This window comes from Vicugna pacos, chromosome 17 (assembly GCF_048564905.1).
Source record: "Vicugna pacos chromosome 17, VicPac4, whole genome shotgun sequence".
Classification (NCBI taxonomy): Eukaryota; Metazoa; Chordata; class Mammalia; order Artiodactyla; family Camelidae; genus Vicugna; species Vicugna pacos.
Window position 1 is genome coordinate 45,643,114 of NC_133003.1, and position 18,379 is coordinate 45,661,492.

General features: G+C 44.4%; 1 protein-coding gene across 1 annotated transcript in view; it reads left to right on the forward strand.

The window, feature by feature from the left end:
* Positions 1–18,379, forward strand: part of ITPR1 (inositol 1,4,5-trisphosphate receptor type 1) — a 298,229-nt gene that overhangs the window by 175,287 nt on the left and 104,563 nt on the right. The window contains exons 37-39 of the mRNA XM_072941751.1: positions 802–986; positions 4,836–4,984; positions 5,909–6,020. Coding sequence (XP_072797852.1) covers positions 802–986; positions 4,836–4,984; positions 5,909–6,020 — 446 coding nt within the window. The remainder of the gene's footprint in view (positions 1–801; positions 987–4,835; positions 4,985–5,908; positions 6,021–18,379) is intronic.

Sequence of the window (18,379 nt, forward strand, 5' to 3'; positions counted from 1 at the left end):
TCTACATGGCTTTCAGTGTTTTTGCTTCCCCGGTCTCCTCCGGTCTGTGACGGTTTCTCAGACTTTGCTTATTTTCTATGGCCTTGACAGTTTTGAGGAGTACTGGTCAGGTGTCCAGTAGAATGTCCCCCGTTGTGGATGTGACTGACGTGTTTCACATAATGAGACTGGACTCATCCCTTTTTTAAGGGGGTTAAAAGAGAAACTGCCTGTATGGAAAGAAGACCTTAGGTCATTATAAACGGTATCTTTCGTGCTGTGTTTGGCTTAAGATAGCATTTTGTAGATTGTTGATAGAATACAAGCTTGAGAATTTTAGGAAAAACAGTATTGGCCCAGCGAGTCCCCTGTCTTGACAATTTTTAAAATATGTAGCGGGTGGGTATAGCTCACGTGCTTAGCATGCACGAGGTCCTGGGTTCAATCCACAGTGCCACCGTTAACTATAGATAAACCTAATTACCTTCCCCCCAACAAAACCCCGCAGAAATATATGAGCACATCTGAGACCCTAAGAAGCCATTCACTGAGGAAACTCATTGGACTTGAGCTTTGACTTGCCTAAACCATATGATCTTGGAGCATTTTTACAGCCTTCAGCGCTGCTGCCCCTCAGGATTCGCGATGGAAAACCTGACCTAACGGATGATAAAGTTCAGTTGAGCTTCTCTGTATCCGCACCCACATTTCAATCATGGAAGAACCTGCCTGATGGATGATGGGTGGTGGGGGAGTTAAGTCTGTCTCTAGGGCGCCTCCCATCAAAGCTGTAGGCTCATGAGTCCCTTCTGTCCTGTGCAGCCAAGAGCCGGGCCATTGCCATCCCTGTGGACCTGGACAGCCAAGTCAACAACCTCTTCCTCAAGTCCCACAACATCGTGCAGAAAACTGCCATGAACTGGCGGCTGACGGCCCGCAATGCAGCTCGCAGAGACTCCGTCCTGGCAGCCTCCAGAGACTACCGGAATATCATTGAGAGGCTGCAGGTAATGCCTGATGCTGAGAGAAGTGATCTTTAGCCTGACCTAAGGTGGTCCCCCCACACAGAAGTGCCTCCTTGAGTCAGACAAAATCCCAGGTTGGGCGTAGGGAGATGTTGGTGTAAGTGAATGAACTGTCAAACACAGTAATGTATGTGGGACCAGGAAAGCTCGTGACAAAGCCATGGTCTTTCAAGGTGGTTCACTGATGTACAGATCTCTTTATGAAAAATCCCCTCTGCTCTTGTTGAAGGAATCCATACGTGTTAAAGAGAATGCTTAGAATAAGGGCATAACAGCTCCATCTTTTTTCGTCACCTTGGGATTTTTAGCTTCTTGAATCAGCCGATAAACAAATGTGATAAGGACTGAGAGAGGAGTTTTATATCAGAATGAGCCAAGTCAAAATACAAGTCGTTTTCAATTCTAGCTAGATTATACTCTTTTGTTCTTAGCACCTATGAAGAGATGTGCTCTCCCTGTTTTGAAAGGGAGAGTGATGAGAACTAGACGATGTTAAACACTTACACATCTTAATACTAACATCTTTGAGCAAGCACCCCAAGGGATTTTTCTCGCAGGTGGTACGTAGACCGTGGTTTGAGAATCACAGATCCTTTCTGAGCTCAGTGTGGTGGTACAAGGATCAAGCACGTGATCTCAGGCCGGTGCCTGTGTTCAAATCATGACTCTGCTGCTTAGAAACATGTAACCTTGGGAAAGTTACTTAACTTCTCCAGTTTCCCATTTTGTAAAGTAGTGTAATAATAGCACCTACCTCATGGGGTTGATGTGAGGATTAAGCCAGTTGAAATTGCTCCACTTAATCTATGCCCGCCTGACAACTACAGCAGCCATCATTTTTTTCTCCCTGGCTGTTCTGGAGGTTGACTGGACTCAGCAAGGTGTTTCTTGCTCAAGTCCATTCATGCAGTTGCAGTCAGATCGTGGTTCTGATTGGACTTACCTTAAAATCTTGCTCACTTGCTCACGTGTTGGGCACCTGATGCAGATTGACAGCTGGGACCTCAGCTGGACTTGTTGCCTGAAACATCTACACGTAGTCTCCCCCTGTGGTCTGGGCTTCCTCGCAACATGGCGGCTGGGTCCCAACGAGAGTCTGTCTAGACAGAGATGAGTCAAAGCTCTATTGCCTTCATGACCTTGCTTCAGAAGTCACATGGCATCCCTTCTGTCATGTCCTGTTGGTCAAGGCAGCGACAAATGTCCACTTAGGTTCAAGGAGAGAGGACGTGGACCACCATTTCATGAGGGGCATGTCAGGGACACACTGTAAGAAGAGCATGCGAGGTAGTTGATACTGTAATGGCCATCTTTGGAAAACAACGTACATAAAGCACGTAGAACAGAGCCTGGCATGTGGTGAGCAGTGGACTGGTGAGAGCTGCTGTTATGGTCCTTACTGTTATGACTGTAATCATTACTACCATTAGAAGGAGTAAACGATCTCTGGGGATTAGATGAGTTACCCAAAGACAAACAAGTCCCCTGATTGATTCATCAGCCTCACCCCAGACACAGGGGATACAGTGGTGACCAAAACCAGAAATAGTCTTTACTTTTATAGAGTCTCAAGTGTTGGAAGAGAGACTGACTTTAATCAAGTCACCAAGCAGATGAAAGTAAAATGGCGAGAGGGACCAACAGTGCAGAGGAGAGGAGAGTGGTGCTAAGAAAGGCACTGGTGAGGAAGCTGCCGAGGACTGGGGATGGTCGTCAAGGAAGGCACTGCTAACGCAGTGACATTTGAACCAAGACCAGGGAACAGTAGGACTTTTTAAAAGAACAGAATGGCAGGAAGAGAAAGTGCACATATAAAAACCATCCTATAAGAGAGACTATGATGCAAAGACCAAAGGAAAGTTAGCGAGGTTGGAGTCCATGCAACTGGGGGGGGGGGGCGGGCAGGGCTTTGCAGGTCAAGGAAAGGATTTCAGCCTTATCACGACAGAACCAGTTCTTTAACAAAGGTAGTTTTGGTTCCTGACCCTACTATGTTCTAGAAAGAGGAGGGGCATTGTAGACCCACAGCTATATGAACACACTGGATTTTCTCCTGCTCAAACTAAATAAATTATCTGTGGTTGCTGGAACACACCAGTGCTCTTCTTGGACTTATTCATCTTCTTGGGGAATGGAATAAAATAGATAAGTTCAGGTAATGCTTTTTTAAAGACTTGGACAATGGCTAAAAGGGTCCTCATTATCTGTTCAGTTATTGTTTTGAGTCCCTGGAGTTAGGAGATTGCCCAGAACAGCACAAGTTGTCAGAACGTGAAAACATTAATTTGCAAACCAAGTGCTTATATAATTAACCCCCATTCAGACATCTCCCTCACTTAACACTAGCATCTTCCCCTGCCCATCGCTTCACCATCCTTGTCTGTTGGTCTCTCCCTGATTGCCGAATGTTACGCATTTGACAATACAATGCAAATCGATTGCAATGTGAAGTTCAAACCTTGCAAAAGATGCAAGATTCCATGAACATGGTGCCGAAGCACTACTTTGATTCCGTGCAGGTGCTGCAGGCAGGTAAAGTTTTGCCAGAGTCAGGACCAGTAACTATTGAAAAAAAAAGAATTGGGAGCTTTCAAAGAGGAACCTATTAGGGAAACTGACAAAATCCTCGGAGAATTGTGCCAGAGTTGACCCTCTTTCTGACCGTGCTGTGAAAATCAATCTGAATTAAGGGGTGTTGCAATAGACACTTACAATCTTACTGGGAAAATTGCCCCCACGAAGAAATAGTTTTGATTCATTTATGCATTTTTTAGGCATCCTAAATGTTGAGTGCTGATGAATTTTGTTAAATGTAAGATTGAGTAAAGTTACATTCACATGTTTCAGTTTTAGCTTCTGGATAAAAAAAAAAAAAGATCATTTAATTCTTTATGAACTTGGGAGCCTGTGAAATTTGAGTCCTGAGCTGAGGTGAATGCAATTCAAGTGGCCTTTTCCATGCAAATCTCCCAGGTTAACCGAGCCTTTCCGCCTTACCCAGTGCTGAGTTCTGCCAGTCTCAGCCAGCATGCCGACAGTTAGGGTCTGAGTTCCCGAGCCAGACAGCAGACTTTAGCATCTTTTGAAGATAATTTCTCATCTGTTTTCTGCCATTTGCCTTTATATGGTGTTTGTTGTGTTGGTTTTGCTGCTCTTTCAACTTCTCTCTGTTTTCCTTTCCTACAGCTATGTGTTTTGCATTTGAAGACCATCATGCTATCAGGGTACATGTATTTAGCATGTTGATACAGCATGTCCATTCATTGTGCTCTCATTTTTATATGACTTTTTATTATATGACTAATCCATGCTCATCAGAAATAATTTGACAATACTCACAAATACCAACCTCTAGAAGAAAATGAGAACCACCTGTAACCCCGCCACCCAGAGAAAACCACTCGTGATGGTTTGATATTTGCTGCGTATCCTTGAGATACAAGTGTTGTTTACAAAATGCGGATCATGTAGTCCATGCTATCGTTTGACCATTTTTTACTGTCATATTGTAGACACCCTTCCATGTTGTCGAATGTACTTTTTGCATCATATTTTGAAATATATGGAATGATCCCTTGAATAGCACAAGGACCGTCTCAAACGGTGGGTGGGAATGTTGACTTGTTCCTGCTTTGTTTTCTGCATCAGGGACTAATGCTTCCGGGAACCACTGGGCGGTGTCTAATCATTTGAGGCAGATACCAGACGGTGCGAAGGTTACTCTAACCCAGCCTAGTGTGTGGTCGTGTGTTAGGTCAGAAATGAATGTTCTCCCGCTCCCGGGGTCAGCTTCGGCCCGAGCTGCTCACCAAGACCGTGCTTCCGTTCCAGGACATCGTCTCGGCCCTGGAGGACCGTCTCAGGCCCCTGGTGCAGGCCGAGTTATCCGTGCTCGTGGATGTCCTCCACAGGCCTGAGCTGCTTTTCCCGGAGAACACAGACGCCAGGCGCAAGTGTGAAAGTGGTGGCTTCATTTGCAAGTAAGCAGCCTCCCTGTCTGCGGTGCTCGGTGGCAGGCGCCCACTGACCAGATGCGGCACTGGGGTCTGAAAGGAGGCGCCGGCCTGGTTTTTGACTTGGGCGAGTGCAGGTCCGGTGCTGGGGACCGGTTCGGACCTCCCCACAGTGCGTTTGTCGGCGCAGTCCCACCACCGACACTGTTGTCTTGGCAAGCTTCTCTCCTTTGAACTGCATGCCCGTTCATCCACCTTCCATTCAGCCAGGGTGGACCGGGTGCCCACCACGGGCTGCCGCACAGACTTTCAAAGTCGTGACCCCTGTGCCCTCAAAGACCTCAGACCTCCTAGGGCCTCTCAAGCTTTTCCTAACAACTTTGTAGTTTCTTAGTCTGTGCCTTGGGGCATAATGGAGAAGCAACTGGTTCCAGGACCAGAAATGTCCCCCTGGTTTTCACCTTAAGGTCAGTTGGTGGTTTAACTTGAGCGTGGGCTCTGACTTGGAGTTCCTCATTTTGGGGGGGCCCCTGAAAGGACAGGGCTGTGGTTAAGGGGAACAGTGTGTGTTGCCCCAGCCTTTATATTCCTGGGGTTTTTCACAACGCTGGCATCTTCTAGTCACATCATTGGCCGTCCTCAGTGGATAAATAGCCACATGTCATAAACAAGCAGCTTTGAGTGGGCCTCTGTGGGTTCTCCGCTCCCTGTAATCACTGTGGGGCGGACCTGTAGCCAGGGAGCCCTTTGCTGTTACCACCAGCAGGTGTCACTATTGAGACATCAACAGCCTGTTCTCAGTGCTGGGAATGCCCCAAAGCATGTTTAATCTGGGAGCCTTGATAAATATTTGTTCATTAATTGACTAGTGACAGTAAGTTTATTGTCATGTTTTTTTTTAATTTAAAAAGTGTTTCAGGGAAGTAACCCATGATTTTCCTCTCTATTCAGGTTAATAAAGCATACTAAACAGCTGCTAGAGGAAAATGAGGAGAAACTCTGCATTAAGGTCCTACAGACCCTCAGAGAAATGATGACCAAAGACAGAGGCTATGGAGAAAAGGTACTGCGTGTTGTTTTCATGTTAAAACTAGGTTATGCTGTTAAATTGAAGTGGAGTGGAGGCAGTTAGAAACCCACCTTAGTTCAGGCCTGTAGATGAAGGGGTTAGCTTTTTTTTTTCCCAAGCTCTTTCTCTTGCTCCTAAAGGCAGCTTAATCATATGACTGTCTCCTTTAAAAGTCTTATAGATCTTGTTGTCTCTTACAGGCTGCTTGCCATATAATCTCTATTCAGAGAAATAATACCAAGGTTTTCCCTCTATTTAAGTTCCCAAGGAGAATGCAAATGCTTCTTGTGTATCAAGGTGTGTTCCTGAATTTTGGGTTCCAACTAAGCAGGCCTGTGGGTTTACTTACTTCTTTCTGGTGAGATGTTACAGAACCCCTCCAGTGTAAAAAGACACTGCCTCCAGTTCTAACTGGAATTAAGGCGGGCAAATATATCACCTTCTCTGATTGAGACTGGGAAATGGACCATTCCTGGGACTTCTTAGCGCATGCACTGAGGAGTGATGTACACAGAACACTTCCTCTCACCCCCGATTTTGATCTAGGTGGGATTAAAAACATCCCTATTGTTCTTCCTTTCTGGACCCCTCCCTCCCCCCTGCAAAAAAGCATGGGCCTGAGTTTAAATCTCTCCAGTTTTCATTCAAAGGTAATAATGTTTGCTGGTTGCCTCCAAGCCACTTTCATCAGCATTTTCTGAGTCAGTAAAAACAGTGATATCACTGACTTGTCAGAATACACAGTAACTCATTTATTCATCTCTGTGAAGAAGCCTGGCTAATTAAATCCCAGCCTCCTTGTCAGAAGGGGTAGTGACAACCAGATCTTTTGCAAGTGTAAGTCTGTTGGAATCTTGCTTTCTAACCTAAGCAATATCTATCAGTAATAATAGAACAGCTTAACATGTGAGAGTCTTTGAATAAGAAAAAAATAAAATAGAAGAGTACACAGTCCTTTTTGCAGTGTAGTCTTCTCCACTGTCCCCAAACCACAGGGCTTTTAAACATCATTCTAAACTTGTAAACTGTATAAATTAAAGCATGAATAAATGTTGCCTAATTAGAAAACGAGTGTTTATAACTCAGTAGGAATTTTATGGAGGAAACCTGCCAGAGAAAGAGTTTATAAATTTAAGAGAGGAGGGTATAGCTCAGTGGTAGAGCGCATGCCTAGCATGCACAAGGTTCTGGGTTCAATCCCCAGTGCCTCCATCAAAAAAAATAAAATAAAATAAACCTAATTATCTCCCCCCAAAATAAAAAATAAAAAAAGTTCAAGTAAAAGTAAAGAACCCTGGTACAATGGGGAATGATGAGATGGCCAGTCCATACAACACCTGTGTAGGCACCCAGGTAGTTCTTGCTTTAAAAAAGGGATGCGGGTGGGGGTAATAGCCAAAATTACACTTACCAGGCATATAAATAATAACCCTTTATTCCACAAGATCTTTATTTTTCTTAAAGTGAGCTTAAATTTATAAGCTTTAAGAAATGTTTAAAAAACATGATTATAGTTACAGAAATTCACTCTCAATAAGATAAAATTCAATCCACCAAAGGGGCCTTAATCAGCTGTGAATTTATTTTCACCTTTGAGGCATAAAACTTAATTTTAAAATGTGGAGACCACACTTAACTCTTCCTGAGAATATTTGTTTATTTCTAAAACCAAAGTGTTTAAGGTAAACTTGGTGTCTCTACCCCAGTGAATTTTGCAAATTGTGATTATACTTTCATTTCTCTTAAGTTTTCCTTTTATAACATAGAAAGTAGAAGTACTAGGAGTTGGCTGACTCTGTTTCTGGGCAGACGAGTACACCGAGGTCTTTGGGGCCATGTAGAAGATGGGCTTCTGTCCCCGTCAGTGTCCACAGGGAGAACACGAGGAGATAGCGGGTCTGAGATGCTGCAACACTGTTTATGGGAAAGCTCACAGAAAGTGGCAGAGGCAGGACTTGGAGAGGGCAGTAGGTGGAGGTCACTATGAAAGAGTAAATGATCAGACTTTAGAAGAGGTTCTTAGGCTGTAGCTCAAATCCCCTTTCAGCTGTTGAAGAAATTAGTCACACTCTAGCAGATCCAGGCTGGATGCAAGATGACATTTCTTTCCAGTCTGTTTGGAGCTGTCATCCTCCTTCGTGAAAGTGAAAATACTGTAAGCATTTATGGGAAATGCCATGCAACCAAAGAAGACGTTCTAGAAACCCATGTTAGTCAGCAGCTCCAGCACCGAGAGCACAGGCGTGCAGGACTTCTGGCCCCAACCTCTGACAGTGTGAAAATGCTGCTTAACCATTCACTTTAAAAGGGAGTTGGGGTCGGGGGTGGGGGCGCTAAACAATTTCTGTTTGTTCCAGTCTGGTTGTCGGTATAAATTTTGTTGTATGTCACAAAGGCTTTTAGAAAATGCCTTAGATGCTTTATTGGTTGCCCCTATTTGACGAAAGAAGCATGGCATATGGGGCAGGGCTTTCAAGGATGTAAGGAACCCAGAACCAGAGAATTAACCTTTCTTAGGCAAACCAGTGGGCATTAGTCAGTAAAATAAATGAGATGTTCTTTGGACTGGGTGCTGAGGATGCAAGGGCAAGTGTTAATGCCATGGCCGTCTTCCAGGCCTGATTCTCCTGTTAGTTGCCTCTTAAGTGGAACTTGTCCCATGACTAACACCCCCCGGGGCATCCTGGATTGTTCCGCTTCCCTGCCCTCTCCTGAATCTTCATGGTCGTCGTTGGAGCTGGTCTGCTGGGCTCTGGCATCACCAGATTTTGGGGATTTTGGTCAGTCCCTGTACTAAAGAGTCATATCCTTGAGAAGCCAGTGGTCAGTCCAGTTGTCCTGGTCCACTGCCTAAGAAGTGCCCATCCCAGAACCTTGACCTATGATGATAAGGTGGGGGCTGGGTGAAGATGATCACAAAAATTTAATGGTGATCATTCAGGAATTAAAGAAATCATCTTTAACTTCAATGTCTCTAAAATACAAAGGGCCAGCAATATTTACTGAAGAGTGATAAATAAAAAATAAAAGGACATTTAAAAGGATCACCAGAATAACAATGGAATACATTTTTGTATGATTCTTACATCTTTCTATCCTGTGAATTCAAAGTTAATAAACTTTAAATCCAGACTTTGCAACCATTCTGTGTGTGCAATGCCTGCTAAACTCTGCTTTTAACCTGCAGCTTAAACCATGTTTTAAAAAAACAGCCTCCCATAGCTAAACATTTCTAAAACTTAACCTGAATCTCTCTGTAATTCATAGATCTTCAAGCCCCTAGACCCTGCTTTAAAAAAAAAAAAAAAGCATAGTCATTTTATATATTGGCTACTCTGTAGGCCACTGTAGGATTTTTATGAAGGATTTTTTTCTGCTTTCAACTTATTAGTCAGAGAGCTTTGGAAAGAAATTCAGATACCACCAATTAATGCAAAACGATACCTCAATTTATTTAAAATCCTTTTTTTTTCTTCTAAATAGTAGTAGCTATTTTATTGCTAGAGAGTTTTTGACCTCAAGAAATGTCAGGGTTTTCATTTCATACCAATTGTCAGTCCCTGTTCATGCCCAGTGCTGCTTCTCTCTAGGTGAATAAACTATTAACCTTTCCAGCTACCAGCGTCTCTAATAGGGATTGAAATTTGCTAGATGTACTAACTATTAACGAAACGTGATAAAAATCAGTTGACGATCACCCATCTATCATTAAACAACCATAATTGGGATTACTGCTCTTGCTTTTTTTTTTTCTTGAACTTGATGCTAATAAATCATTTACTTGTTACTCATATCGTTTGGGGTTGGCACTAGTCACCTTAGGGGGGAAAGTATTTTCTTTAATCAACAGTCTCAGGATTGGGAGCTTCTGGGCTTGGGATATTTTGGTCTTACTACCTGATGAAATTGAAGCTGGGTCTGATTCAGCCCAATGGCAATTTGGACCCCAGACCCTCCCCACCCCACCCCCACCGGATGGTAAAATGAGTCTAATGGAAAAATTTTCTCCCAAGCTGGGCGGATTCAAGTTTGGGCTTTTACCCTGCTCCTTGCCATCCTCTTCTGAAGGTCATGCTTCTTGGCTGGGGAAGCTGCCCTCGCCCCCAGCTCAGTTCACGTGCTCCCTGTGCAGGGGAGTAGGAAGGTGCCATACTGGGCTCTTGGTTAAGTGACCTGGGAGGTGTGATACCTGGCATGTGCAACAAAGCATAACAGTGTCCTGCCGTTCTGTTCCGGAGCAGAATGGTGTACAGCAGGTGTCAGTGTGGGGGCGGTCATGTCCAGAATGCCTGAACCTCCTAAGGGCGTCCCATTCTGACCAGGCTTCAGCCTGAGTCCGCGATAAGAGTACCCCGACACAGTTTCTAACACTTCACTCGCTTGTATTTCCTTTCCTAACCTTGCCTTCTTCTTCTCTCCCCTTTTTTTCTTTTCCAGCTAATTTCCATAGATGAATTGGATAATGCTGAGGTCCTAATTTCTTTTCTTTCTTAAATGTCCCATGGTGATGTTTTCCGTGACCCTCTTCCAGTGAACGCTGTGATCTGTCCCCTAGTCTCTGCAGCGTCCAGTATCTGACTTTGTGTAGCGTGCCTATGGGCGTGAGTCGAGTCCTTTGTGTCTGTGTCAGCATTTCCCATGAGTTTGTTTGCCATTTGTCCTTGGAGTTCCTGTCTGGGTCTAGATAAAGATTTTCTCAACTGCAATAAGATTTCAATTGTTCACTGTCTAGAGTCTCAGCTGAATTTGTGGTTGATGCTGACCATTAACCTATCTCTGAAACTCAGCGTTGATGTGACCATGAGGAGCATTTCAATGTATGGAGAGCATCAGTGCAGAAAGAAATAGCTACATTGGTGTAGTTTCAAAGTAGGGGGAAAAAAATTAAAAAGCACTGCTCTTTTGGTCTGCATGTTGGAAAGTAGTCATATAAAGTTTGGTCAAAGTGCAGTGCAAATTCCACAGTGCTAGTTGAGACTTTCCAGCTGCTGGCTTGTGGTGGGATTAGGAGTGTGCAATATCCATGGCTTCTCTTCTAGGAAAACCACCTAGAGATCAAGAAATTGAAATGTCATCTGATGGTTTCTGTAGTTCTGTTCAGATCAGTTTCATTTACAGAGAATTACCCTGGAGACTGAGGAGTGGTCATTTTGTCAGAGATTTTAGGGTCTCTCAAATATTTTCTCTTCTGTGAATATTTCTTTTTAGCATTTCTTGCTATGTTTTTAGAATGTTTGCTAAATGATAATAGAAAGGGTTAATTTGGGGAATTAATGGATATAATTGAGGGAGTTTAATTTTTAGCAAATTGAGCACATGGGAAAAAATTTTATCTGACTTTTCAAAATTACTTTTTCTGGTCTACTTCTTTAGGTCTCTGCTCTTTCTTTTAGTAGACCATTCATACCTTATTTTGGTGGGTTGGAGCTTCCAAACAGAATATGAGGTCGGCTCTACCACCACAATTTCAGGATTATTCAGAGATGGTTCAGATGTACCTAAGGAGAGTTTGATCATAGACTTAAAACTGAAAGTGACCTGAGCGGTTGTGAATTTGGTCCAGTTCCCTCAGCGAAGGAGCTCAGAGAGGTTCCGTGAGTGGCCTGAGCTCACACAGCTGGATAGCAGCTAAGCCAGAACCAGCATGCTGCCGGTTCAGCTGCCGGCCTGGAGCGCCTTACTGTTCAACCACGGTAAATTCTGTAAACACAGACTTTTCCTTCTATCAGTCGACACCTCAACAGGTGAGGGGGCCGTGCTCTCCAGCATGACTAGAAGGCGAGAAAAACAAAAGGTTGTACAGAGGCTTGATAGCTTTAACTACAGGGGTTCTTGCAGCATCCTGTTTAGTCTTCTGTCGTCCAGGTTATTTGTATGCCAGCAAAACATCTAATGCTGAATTTGCATGTTGGCTCCTTTGGTATTCTTGTCTCTACCTAGAGTTGTTAATGCCTCTCTGATTTGAATTTTTCCTCTGAAATATTGAGGTTGGGTGTCTTATTTGCTTAGGTACAAAGTAAGTCAGGGGAGGAGAACCTCCCCTAATCGGAGTCTGCAGTGTTATTAATACACTGTTTTGCAGCGCAGTAATCAGTTGATGTGTTTGTGTGCTCAAGATAGAACTTGGGTCTCCTGGCTGGGAGTTTATTGCTCGCTTATGGAAAGATTCCACAGTTGGAGCAGGTGTGTTTATAATTATACGCTAGGAAATAGAATACTGTCTGTTTATAAAAGAAGAATGTTCTGGCAGCCACTTGGATTCTTTGAAAATTCCCTGAGGAAGCAACTGTGGATCCCCTCCTTTCTGTTACCCCTGGCAACCGTCGGAGCCCTGGGACACCAGCACGCCGTGCCCATTCCCTCAGGGTGTTGGGTCTGGCCCTCTAAGCAGAGATGCCTGATGGGCATTTATCATCCCCGTGACTGTTCTGGAAAAGACTGCAGCTCCTGAGGTTTCTCTCCCAACCAAGACTGTTGTTCATGTGTGCGGGTGGAAGCCAGCAGCCCACAGCTGGAGTTCTGCAGAACCTTCATTAACAAACTTAATGAGTTCACCCTGGCCCGGGTACCACCAAAACCTCCCACCTAAATTGCAAACCAGTGCTCCGAACTTTAGATGTGCTGGGGAATAGCCCCTGAGGCAGTGTGAGGCATGTCTCTGGACCCATGACCCCCTGCTGGGGAAGGGCCAGCGCCCTCGGATGATAAAGGCCAGTTGGGCCATGCAAGAGAGGGGACAGGCAGTGAATGGCTTGGGAAAAAAGCACAGTGCCTTCCGAGTTGCAGATACAGAGTGAGGGTCTCCATCCTTACCTCCTGACTGTACCTGTTCCTTAGGGGGCAGGAAGAGGACAGATGAGGGGAGAAGAACTGGAGCTGCTTGCTTTAGTGTCCTTTCAGCTCATTCATAAGCTTGTTGCTTGATGAATTTTTACCTCTGGACGCACATGAATCAAGAGGGAGAGTGTTTGCATCATCCCAGAAAGTTCCCTCATCTACCCATTCTTGGCTCTAAACAGACACCAACTCATGCTTGAAGCATTGACTTACGTGACTAACATCTGAGCGCCTTTTGCGTCCCAGGCTCGTAGCTAAGGGGATTTGTTCCCCTAAACAGACGCAGCATCTGCCCTTCTGGAGTTTACGCTTTTGTGGAAGAGAGTAGACAGTAGTACAAACTAATGTTAAATGACAGCCTTCAGTCATGAAAAATGTAGAAAAGTGAAGTACGTAGGGTCGTGAGAACATGTAATTTAGGGGCTTGTACCTGAGCAGGGAGGCCTGGTAACACCAGGTGGATGCCACTGGCAAGTGATCACATTAGTCACTTTTTGGCAACTGGAAAGTCCTGTGCTAAACAAAGGGATGATTCTGATAAAATACTCAAGTGTCAGACTGAGGTGGTGGGCAGAGCAGTAATTCACCTCATTTTCATATATGTGTCTTAGGAAAGAGATGGCGTGTTTATGCCGTAGCTCGGTGAACAGGCTGCATTTCTGTGTATTTGAGGTATGATCCCCGTTTAATGACTGTCACTTGGAATCGTGAACTCTCCAGAGCCCCCAGTGTCAGCAACTTCACTTTCTTGCATCGCAACAGAGAGGCAGAATTGGCATTCCCACTCAGTAGGGTGGCGACAGCCTGCCCGTATCTGCCGACATCACGTCCTCAACTTCTACCCCAGAGAGCTGCTTCTGCCAGCAAAGGAGGCCACCGACAGTGAAATTCAGAGGGGAGAGAAAAAAAAAAGGAAGAGAAACACAAGAATTATCGAATTTCACCTTCAGGGGGCGTTCTTATGACGTCTAGCCCAGGATGGAGGTGTCCTACTTTTTTACTTTGCTGTGAACTGCTGGGTTGGGCACCTGCCAACATTCAGGCGGCAGTTACATAAGAGCTGCTTTTTTTCCTGGAATTTAGGCTCACTGCTGATGTGTGACCTTCAATAGTAATTGCCAATAAATGCAGCAGGGCTGTTTACTGTCAGACACTGGCAACCATAGAGCAAGCAAGCTCAGCTCGGAGCAGACAGGAGCTGTTGCAGAATCTGGGAAAGTTTTTTTTTTTCCTGTTTCTTTCTGTTTTCTTTTTCTCAAATGCTGAGATGATTCCATAATGACTGAAGTTGTATAATTCAGTCAAGTCAGAATGCGTTTTTAAAAATGAATTTCACTTTTCAGAGCTGATGAACTTGTTCTCTGATGTACAGGTGACCCTGCAGCACGGGAACAAAGTAATGTTTCTTTCTTACTTTGTTTCTAAAAGCAAATGCTGTTAGTAAAGGGCATTGTGTTAGCAAACGTGAAGATTTTAAATTGTTCGGCGAAAAAATGCGAGGCAACTTCTATTTTAGCTCAGTTTTCTTTCAAGCGTTCTGTTCTCTTAATGTGGGTTTTGAAAAGCTCATGAAGGACAGGGCCCGGCAAACATGTTTGCAAGCCCGTTTGCTGTCTGTTTGTTTACTTTGTCCCTCCTCTGAGATTGAGTGAATGAAAAGGAACTCAAGACTGATTCAGGGGGTTGGAAATTACGAATTCTCCTTGATGTGCTGACAGCTGGATCTATAATACAGTTGCCTTTCATGAACTGTATCCACCCTCTGCTCTGGGTGCCCCACGGAAGGAGACATCTTATTTCGAAGGAAAATTCTAGAAGCCCGGGAGTCGCAGGGTTCAGATTGATGGCAGCAGAAAACAGAGGGTATTTCCATGGCCGTGCTGTGGGCTGGCTGTAATAGGCACACACGAAACGAACGTCTGTACACACGTACATTATACATGTGAGTGTGTGCTGTCTATGCACGCACCACGAAGAGTCACCCAAGGAAGTCTGTGGGTTTCTTTTTATTTAAGAATGACAAAGTGTGATTTCCTTCACTCGTGGTAGAAATTCATCCCTGGATAAAATGTTAGGTACAGAAAGTGAGGGTTTCAGTGTTGTATCAGCACGTAGCTTGTTACTGCTCAAGTGCTGTACTTTTGATGGCCTGATTCGTGGCCCTCTTCTTGGGATTCTGTGACTTGAGACTCATTCTGAATTTCTATTTCAAAAGCAGTCATTTGAAATCTTGTTTATATGAAGTTTGATTTTGCTGACCTTGTCTAAAAGCACCAGGAAGATGTAAGATCCAAGAAGAAATATGAAGAGGCACGTAGTGGGCACCAGTTGGTTTCCAAGTTCAATACCAAGCCACATCAGGTCACTGCCAGTCACCTGTTGGTTTGGGGAGGCTGCACCTTGACCGGAGGTGCCAGCATGGGAATATAGTGACTGATCCTGGGAGGAAGGTGGTAGAAGACAGGACTTGTGAAATTCAGACATACTGATTTTCTCAAAACATCTCCCTTAATGTGTGGTCATGGAAGATGACCTTTCATGTAAAATATATATATATGTATGTATTAACCTCGATAATAAAATAGTGCTGAGAAAATCAGTTCATTCGTTTACCAAACATTATCTTTTGCTTTGGGTAGTATATATTGTATTTGTGTAGCTCTTATCTGATTTGAACATAAATCACTTATTAATATGATTACATTTTTCAAAATTGTGACTTACTGCCATAAAGCAACCATCCTCATGGAAATACAGCCAAAACCCTCACAGGAGAAAGCGCTCACAAAAGCTGTTGGTTATTTTACCAAAAGACATGCCAGGTTTGTTGTGGCCTTGGCCGTGCCTGAAATTATTGTATGTCCCATTGGGTAGTATTATTTAGGGAACTTGCCTGTTAGATATTATGAAGTGAAGTTTACTGAAAATATACCAAGCATTTCTTAATGTTTTAGCTGGAAGGAATCCTAAATACTTTCTGCTCCAGTCTCCTTGAACTACAGGTCAGGAGGCGGAAGCCTAGAGAGGTTCAGTGGCTGGTTGAGGGTCACACAGAGTGCCAGTGCATGCGTGAGTCAGTCACACAATACCTGTCGATTGCTCTTGAGTTTTCCATTCTGTTTCATGGATGGATAGCATTTTAAAAAATTGTCTTTCTGTTTAAATAGTGACTCCTGAAGCTGTTAAAAAAAAAAAGCCTCTGTTGTCTCCAAAGTCATCCTGAAATGTTCCAAGGGAAAAGATCATTCATTTTAATTTAATTTTTGTTTAAAAAATTAAACGAATTTTAAAACCAACATGACAGGGGGTTTAGGGAGGCAATAGAATGTCAGTTCAATTAGAAAACATGTCAGAAACTACTGATCTTGGAGTGCTTAAGAAATAGCTGAATACTGCCCGTAACCATTCTAAAAGAATTCAAGATGCTTCTTTTGACAAAGAGGTCTCAGACAAGAGAGCTTTTAAAAGACACACCAAGGGGGAGGGTATAGCTCTAGTGGTAGAGTGCATGCTTAGCACGCACGAGGTCTTGGGTTCAATCCCCAGTATTTCCTCTAAAAATAAATACACTTAATTACCCCCCGACACCAAAAATAAAATAATTAAATAATACAATAGTAAATAAATAAAATATTTTTAAAAAAAGACACACCAGCTCAAGTTCCATTTTCTTCATTTTCTTTAACTTTTATTTTGATTGGCAAGTGAGTAAGAGGGTAGCTCTGTTGGTTCCTGTAGTAAATCCAGGCCTATAATCCTCTTGTTCTGGTCATATAGGATCAGTGTAAAGGATATGTTGGTGGAATGTGGCCAGTGCAAATGGTAAAAATAATCCGCTCTTCCACCTCTATCTCTGGTCTAAAGTGCATGGGCAGTTGCCTTAATTCTGCCTTTTCTTGTGTGTCCTTTTGCACTAAGGGCAGGTGGCACAAATGTTTGCACAGTTGTAATTCTTTACCTTAAAGCATACAGAATGTAAGGACAGGGTTAAAGTGCTTTCTTGGATCGTGGTTGTATTTATATCATGCGAGAAACACACACACCTGAGCTCGGGTTTTATTTCCTTGCTGCGCTCGAGTCCTTGCTCCCACTCTGTGCCTCCCCACACCACCAGGAAGTGAAACGCTTCGGAGGGGAATTTTCTCCCTGAGGCTAGTGGACTTGCACTTGTGTCCAAAAGCTCTTCTGTCCGGAATTGAGTGAGCAACCCTCTGTATATGCCTCCTTGACCTTGGTAAATTAATCCTTGTGCTTAAAGAGAATCCCCTATATCTTTACTTCATTCTACCTGTTGGGAAATGGAAAAAAAGACAGAAGCCGTTAGCTTACATGATAACAGTCTTATATTCAGAGCCTTTTTCCATCTTGGGGGTCAGACCATGAAAGGGGTATAAGGCGTTCCACTGGACTGAGACAACACCGAATTTTGGAGCTCTGGGCCCCCCATGCTTTCAGCACCTGCTCTGGCTCGTCACCTGACAGCCACGCTCTGGCCTCCCGAGAGGTATGCTGTGTCCCTGGAGCCCCACCAAAGGAGGCCAAGGTCACTCGGTTGCAGTGTGAGCCTTGGCTTCGTTCCACGGCCCCAGACTGCACCTTGAACCAGCCAGCCGTGCCTGGTGCATGACTTTGGTCCAGGGCGGCCCGGGGTGGGGTCTGACGGTTACATCTGACATCAGTCCCTGCTCCGAGCACGTGTCCTTTGGTGGACGGATTCGCGGTGCTACCTTCACATGGAGCTGTTGGCTTGTTAGCCACCAGGTGCACCCTCACAGTTGCCTTGTGTTTCCTGTGGGGCCACCATCTTGTCTCTCGTGTATGGGTTGGACCTAATGAAATCTAGCGGGAGGTGAAGGAGCAGGGTGTGTATGTACATGGTATGGCAGGAGTGGGGCTAGGGAGCCCTGGGGTAAGTGTGTGGTGGGACAACGAACCAGCCAGGTAACCCTGCAGCCAGGAAGCCTTCCTTTCTCCTCCCAGAGATGCTGGAGGGGAGAGGCTTTTTTAGTCCCTAAGCCAGAGCCTCAGGTCTCACCCTCTGATGCACAGGCAGGATGTGGGGAAAGGAGTGACCCGGAAGGATGCACGTGCCCACGGGAGGCTGGTGGTGCAGACCTGTCAGGGGGCTGCATCTAAGACCTTGCTGTCATCCTCCTCGGTCTTCTTTCCCCACTTCCCCTCCCCAAGCCTCCAGGGGCGTGTGCTGTATCACTTTTCCTCTCTGTGGATGAACAAAAACATAGATGTGCAGAAGTTTTTCCTTTGACATCTCTTTTATTTTTAAGACCTATTTCCTTCTTGGTCAGTGGTAGATTTGTTTCTTTTCTGAATTTAAATATGTTTCCCATGTCAGGCCAACTGTCTCTTCCAGCACAACCACATTCAGTTCAGTTTCAAAGAGAGAGAGGATATCTCTTGCCCTCCAGGGCTGAAGCATCCTTCAGTGGGTGTGGCAGCCGGTCACTTCATTTCGCCCTCTGTGTTTTGTCCTTGAGTGTTGGTCTCTGGGGTTCTTC